The sequence below is a fragment of the Nematolebias whitei genome, chromosome 10 (assembly GCF_014905685.2).
Source record: "Nematolebias whitei isolate Nwh7 chromosome 10, NemWhi1, whole genome shotgun sequence".
Classification (NCBI taxonomy): Eukaryota; Metazoa; Chordata; class Actinopteri; order Cyprinodontiformes; family Rivulidae; genus Nematolebias; species Nematolebias whitei.
Window position 1 is genome coordinate 7101152 of NC_056507.1, and position 6560 is coordinate 7107711.

A 6560-nucleotide genomic window follows, 5' to 3' on the forward strand; every position below is an offset into this window, starting at 1 on the left:
CCACCTCTGTGTCACACTGTGGTGATCCTAATCAGGCTAACTTTAAGCATGTTGGACCCCATAGAAGGAACATTTATTTGCAGTATTGTGAAGAAAGTGGATATTTTAACACCTACAATGCTTAATATTGTACATTAGATTCTGGAAGTCTCATGAAATCTCAGTTAACGAATGCCAAGACCACTCCAGGAAGTCTGTGACCTTCAAGCTCTGAAGTGAAACACTAGAAACCCAACACGCCACCACCGTGAACAAACATCATCACTCAACACAGTAGGCCTCTGCATGCAGAAATGTAACCTGAAACTTTATTATGCAAAGGAGGAAGCAGTTTATCAAATCTGTTCAGCATTACGGTAACTTCTCTGAGAACAAGTTGATGTCAGATGGACAAGAAAGTCAGATGTTCTGTGGTCAGATGAGTCCAGTTTGAGCTGCTTTCAGAACAAAACATGTTGGATTTGACATAAAAAGATGATGGATGTTATTAGTAAAAGGTGCCAGGTTGTGTGATGGTACACAAGCGTTCAAGTCTCAGATATGTGTGAATAGATGCAGAGGCATGCGTTGGAATGTTGGAGAGAATCTCTGTCATCAATCTGAGGCTCAACAAGAGCTCTGTGTGTCGAACCTTCAACATCATGTTGACGTGCACATTCCGTCTAAAAGTCTGTACTCAACATAACTTCCTAAAATCTGTCCACATTTTAACATGTTCCAAGATATTAGAAAATATTTATTGTCACTCTAATAACAAGTAAAACTAAACTTTTGGTCTAATAAAGTAAAATTGTACAGTGTGTTGCAGAAGTATTCACTGTCCTGGGTAATCCTTCAGTATTTTTTTTTTTTTGCCATACAACTAGGCTTTATTTGGATTTTTCATTTTAGTTTTATAAGTATGCTCTACCAAGGCGGCACAGTGGAGCAGTTGCTAGAGCTGCCGCCTCTCAGCTAGAAGGTCGCCGGAACGAATCCCAGCCCAGGGGCCATTTTGGGTGGAGTTTGCATGTTCTCTTCGTTCATGCGTGGGTTTTCTCCTCAGTTTTTCTCCTACCATTATGCAAGGAGGAGGGCGCCCCTCCCTGTCAACAGAACCGAGCACCCTGCCTACCGAACTGTCCCCCCCCCCCCACCCCCGGATCAAAATGTGCCGACACTGACGTAGTGCTAAGCTTGCAGCACACAATGCAGACGCACTACACAGGTAGCGCCATGTCTCCCTCACCCTGAACTGTTTCCTTCAACCCCTCCACCGCTCCGGTCGACAAAAATCAGGAGAACGTCCCGCCAAAACGAGTAACGTAGAGGAAACACTGCTCTGGGTGCTTCAATTTCCTCCCACAGACCAAAAACATGCATGTTGGGCTGATTGGTGACTCTAAATTGTCCCTAGGTGTGAGTGAGAGAGTGAATGGTTGTTTGTCTCGTTATGTGGCCCTGTGATGGCCTGGAGACCTGTCCAGGGTGTCCCCCGCCCCTCACTGACTGCTGGACATGGGCACCAGTGACCCTCGCAGCCCAAAAATGAAGAAGCGGGTAAAGATCATGGATGGATTTTATTTATTCCCCTTTTTTTCCCTTCTCTCTGTCTTCTGCCTTTGTCATTAGCTTTGTATGGTGGCCCTGAGGTGTAAATGAACATTTGAAAAAAACTGAATTGCATTGAATTACATTTGGGAAAAATGGAATTACATTAAAAAAAAACCTCAATTACGTTTGAAAAACAGAATTAAATTTGAAAAAAACTGAATTACATTTGAAAAAATAGAATTACATTTGGAAAAATAGAATTACATTTGGGAAAAAAAAAAGGGATAAAATTTGAAAAACTAAACTGAATCACATTTGAAAAAACAGAATTACATTAAACCAAACCGGAATTGTTATTTTTTTTTTTTTTTACTTTATTAACAACATAGAACAACAGAACAATGTACATTAACAGGATACAAATACAAACTCTCGTGAAGTGTGTGGGGTCCATGTATCATTTGTTCAGTTATTTTTGAATTGAGAATCCAAAATAAAAATAAAATAAACACCACTTATGGTTTGGCTTAATGTAATTCAATTTTTTTCAAATGTAATTCCGTTTTTTCAAATGTTCATTTACACCTCATGGCCACCCTATCATTGACATTTTTCACAAAACCTTTCAGCTGAAAAAAGCAGATGATCCAGTTTTTCTGAGACATTGTGATCATCACAACATTAGCTAAAGTTCGAATTTATTTTCCAAAAAAAAAATAATATCCCACCAGAAAAGTACTTGTCAACAAATCCCTTTAATGTCTCATCTTTTGTTTGCTCTTTAGGAAATGGCTGCTTTTAAACTGGCAGCTTTGCAAAAGGCCTTGGATGCTAGCGTGCCTGCATCAGAGCTAGAGAAGGCTAATAAGCAGTACACAGACCTAACGGTCAAATACAGAGACCTGCTTGAAAGGGACAGCTGCTTTATACAGAGAACCACCAACCTTGAACATTTAGAGGTATTAAATCACAAAAAGTGTTTTCATGACATTTTCAACGTGTTTATCTGTTTCATTTGTCAACTGACTTTTCCTGCCGCTCAGAGTGAAAACAAATCTCTTCAAGAGCAAATTTCTTCCATGAATAAGGAGCTGGAGCTCACCAAGGAGAAACTGAATACCTTAGAGCAAGCATGGGAGGACGTCCATTCCACTGGTAAAGAAACAATAGCACTCGTCGTAGCTGTTTCCATATCGAAATGAAGCATGTGGCGTTTTGCGTACTTTGACTATGAATTATGTTATAAAACAGACAATGCTACTAAAAAGCTAGGGTTATAAGATCCAACTGAATGTGTATTTCAACAGCTGTTTTAGTAAAGCTCATTTACAAGTTGAACTCAAGACAACCCCTGTTTAGATCCAAAGGTTGGCAGGGGTTTATCGATACCATACCATACCATACCATACCATACCAATTTATTTATAGAGCACTTAAAACAGCAACAAGGCCAACCAAAGTGCTGTACAAAAGAAAACAAACATGCACAGCAGACAGGAAAACATAAAATAGAAATACAGATACAAATAGCAGCAGGAGCTAACTAAAATGGCCAACAGAGTAGAGAACAGACCGGACCAAAACAAATCACACCATGTTAAAGGCAAGCGAATAGAAGTGGGTCTTCAAGCGAGACTTAAAGACTGAGAGTGTGGGAGCCTGCCGGACACAGTGGCAACTCATTCCACAGTCGTGGACCTGCAACAGAGAAAGCCCTGTCACCCCTGAGCTTACGACGGGTTTCTGGGACTGAGAGAAGCGTCTGGTCTGCTGACCTCAGAGAGCGCGGTGGGACATATGGCTGCAGAAGATCAGTGAGATAGGATGGGGCGGAACCGTTCAGTGATTTAAAAACATACATGAGAATTTTGAATTGGATCCGAAGGTGAATGGGTAGCCAGTGCAGGGAGGCCAAAACTGGCGTGATGTGCTCTCTATAGCCTGTACCAGTTAAAAATCGGGCTGCAGCATTTTGGACCAGTTGTAGACGAGCAATGGAGGACTGACTGATTCCAAACAGAAGTGAATTGCAGTAATCAAGCCTAGATGTTATGAAGGCGTGGATCACTATCTCAAGGTTCTTCTTGGAGAGTATAGGCTTCAGCTTAGACAGCCGTCTCAGCTGAAAAAAACAGGATTTGACCATCATGTTTACTTGACTGTTGAGTTTTATTGATGCCACAAGACACATGCCAGTGCACAGGATTCTCACAGGGTGTTGACTGCTCGCATTTGTTTAACTGCAAAGCATCTTTTTGAGCATTGTTGATATAAAGTGGGTGGTATCACACAGCTCATGTACATTCACTTTATGATTGCTCGCTGGATTTGAGCTGTAGCTGCCATTGTTTTAATTCAATTCAGTTTATTTATATAGCGCCAAATCACAACAAAGTTGTCTCAGAGCACTGAACAGGAACATTCACATACATAGAAAAGCCAATTAGTAAAGTTCTCTATCTAAGGAGGCCAGAAGACTCGTTGAATCTTCACTTCGTCTCCCATCCTGAGCAAGCACAATGACAACAGTGGAAAGAAAAACCTCTCTGAAGGCTCCAGCAGAACCAGGCTCAGGACGAACGGCCATCTGCTTTGACCGGCTGGGTTTGAGAGGAACAGGAAGGAGAAGCAAACAAACACAGAATGGCAGGTCCAGATGTAGGTGCAGGTGCACCTGAAAGACAAAAACACATCAAGGATAGAAAAAATAATTACAAATACAAAACAGGGTGAGCAGAGTAAGTGAAGACAGGAGCATAGTGAAGAAATCTGTCAGTCTGTCCTCCAGCAGTCTAAGCCTATAGCAGCATAACTAAGGGGTAGCTCAGGGAAACCCAAGCCGACCCTAACTATAGGATTTATCAAAAAGGAAAGCCTTAATCCCAGTCTTAAAACTGGACAATGTGTCAGCCCCACGGACAGAAACTGGAAGTTGGTTCCACAAGAGAGGAGCCTGATAACTGAAAGATCTTCCTCCCATTCTGTTTTTGGAAACTCTAGGAACCGCGAGTAAGCCTGCAGTCTGAGAGCGAAGCGCTCTGTTAGGAAAATATGGAACATTAAGATCCCGAATAAAAGATGGAGCTAGGTTGTTCAGGGCTTTGTAGGTTAGAAGTAAGATTTTGAATTCAGTTCTGGATTTGACAGGGAGCCAATGGAGAGAAGCTAAAACTGGAGAGATATGATCTCCCCCACTAACTTCAGTTAAGACTCTGGCAGCAGCATTTTGGATCAACTGAAGACTTTTTAAAGAAGTATTTGTACACCCACATAAAAAAAAACCATTGCGATAGTCCAGTCTAGATGTGACAAATGCACGAACCAGTTTTTCTGCATCATTTTTTAGATAAGATGTTTCTAATTTTAAATTTTAAGATTCTCATATTGGCAGTAGAGATTCAGCGTAAAATGTTATCATCTGCACATTGAATGTCAATCAAAACTAAAAGGTTTTTTTTCTACCTATGAAGAACAATCAGTGCTAGACCGTGTATAAGGCTAATCTGAATTGCGTTAAAACAGTTAGAAATCGTTTTGGTTCCAACTAAGTTTCATGGTTTTGACGCTTATACAGCCTTGTAGTTTAACTTGAGAAAATCTCAGGGTTTTTTTTTTATTATGTTTTTGTCTCTTTCTGAACATATATTTTAAATTCGGCACAGAAATGGGCATGGCCAAGGTAGACAAGGCATCATTCAACAACGATATGGTATCTGCCGCGAGACAAATCACCACTTTAGAGATGAAGGAGCTGAATGAGAGACACAGAGCTGAGCACGCCCAGAAAATGTACGAGCACACAAGGATCTCCTTCAGACAGGTGGAGGAACGGAACGCGGAGCTGGAGTCAAAATTTGCCGAAGTAAGAGATTTAGTTTTAACTGTCATGCGCTAAAGACGTGCACATCGACGTGAGTGAGTTACAACAAGCTGTTCAAAATGCCGGACAACTTAAATACTTTATTTTAAATGTTTTTGTACCATAAAAATACAGAATGATTGGGGGTAGTTTACAATAGGCCTGGGCAGAATTACATTCATGTCACCAGTTTTATTTATTTCTAACAACTGCAAGGCTTGGCAGTTTCAACACTTGCAAAGACTTCGTTTACGCAAGCATTTCTTTATCTGTTTGTTTTTTGTTCCTTAGTTGACCAAGATGAATGAGGAGGCCCAAAGGACTGAGCGGGAGCTAAGAGATAAGCTGGCAGACAGCATTAGCAAAGCTGTAAGCGATGCCGATAGAGCCAAGATTGTAGAGCTGGAAAAAGCAGAAGCAAACCTCCGCATCGAGGTTTTGAAGTACGTCCAAAGATACCCCGTTGTCAGATTTATTGTTTATAATGGCAACTTAATTTTGCACATGTTGAAACTGCATATGCAATCATTGATAATACATTGTAGGCGTGAGAATGTTTTTGAAATCATAACAAAGATTGTCCTGGTTGGAGTTAGAATATTTAACATGGACAGGAATCAACATATTAAAGGGATATTCTGTACATTTGAAGTGAAGTGGGGTTCTGCAGAAAAGCGATTAACAATTATTGTTACCTTCCGTAGATAGCGTTTTGAACAACCTCAGTTTGGAGAAATAACAGAACTCTTGTACTAATGGAACAGATGAAGCTGAATCAGTGACAAAGAGGACTGCTGTCATCCTAAAGCTTCAATCTTCATTTTTACAATTTTATTTAACCTTTATTTATATAGGTTAGTTTCAATGAGTCACGATGACTCATTTCAAGAGAGACCTGTTTTAGACAGACAACATATAAAGTACAGACAACTTTAAACAACAATTAAAAAAAGCAATTAAAATAAAAATAGTCATAATTTCCTGCGGGATCAATAAAATTCTTCTCTTATCTTATAAAAACACTGTTACGGTTAGCAGCATGGTCCTGCTAGCAGTGTGGTCCTACCAGCAGTGCAGTCCTGTTAGAAGCGTGGTACTGTTAGCAGCATGGTACTGTTAGTCACATAGTACTGTTAGCCACATAGTACTGTTAGCAGCATGGTCCTGC

At 40.5% G+C, this 6560-nt stretch overlaps 1 protein-coding gene across 1 annotated transcript in view; it reads left to right on the plus strand.

Moving 5' to 3' along the window:
- Positions 1-6560, plus strand: part of cep290 (centrosomal protein 290) — a gene marked incomplete in the record, with an annotated part of 80139 nt that overhangs the window by 27108 nt on the left and 46471 nt on the right. The window contains 4 exon segments of the mRNA XM_037683096.1: positions 2319-2492; positions 2577-2688; positions 5196-5395; positions 5684-5835. Of these exon segments, the coding sequence (XP_037539024.1) occupies positions 2319-2492; positions 2577-2688; positions 5196-5395; positions 5684-5835 (638 nt within the window).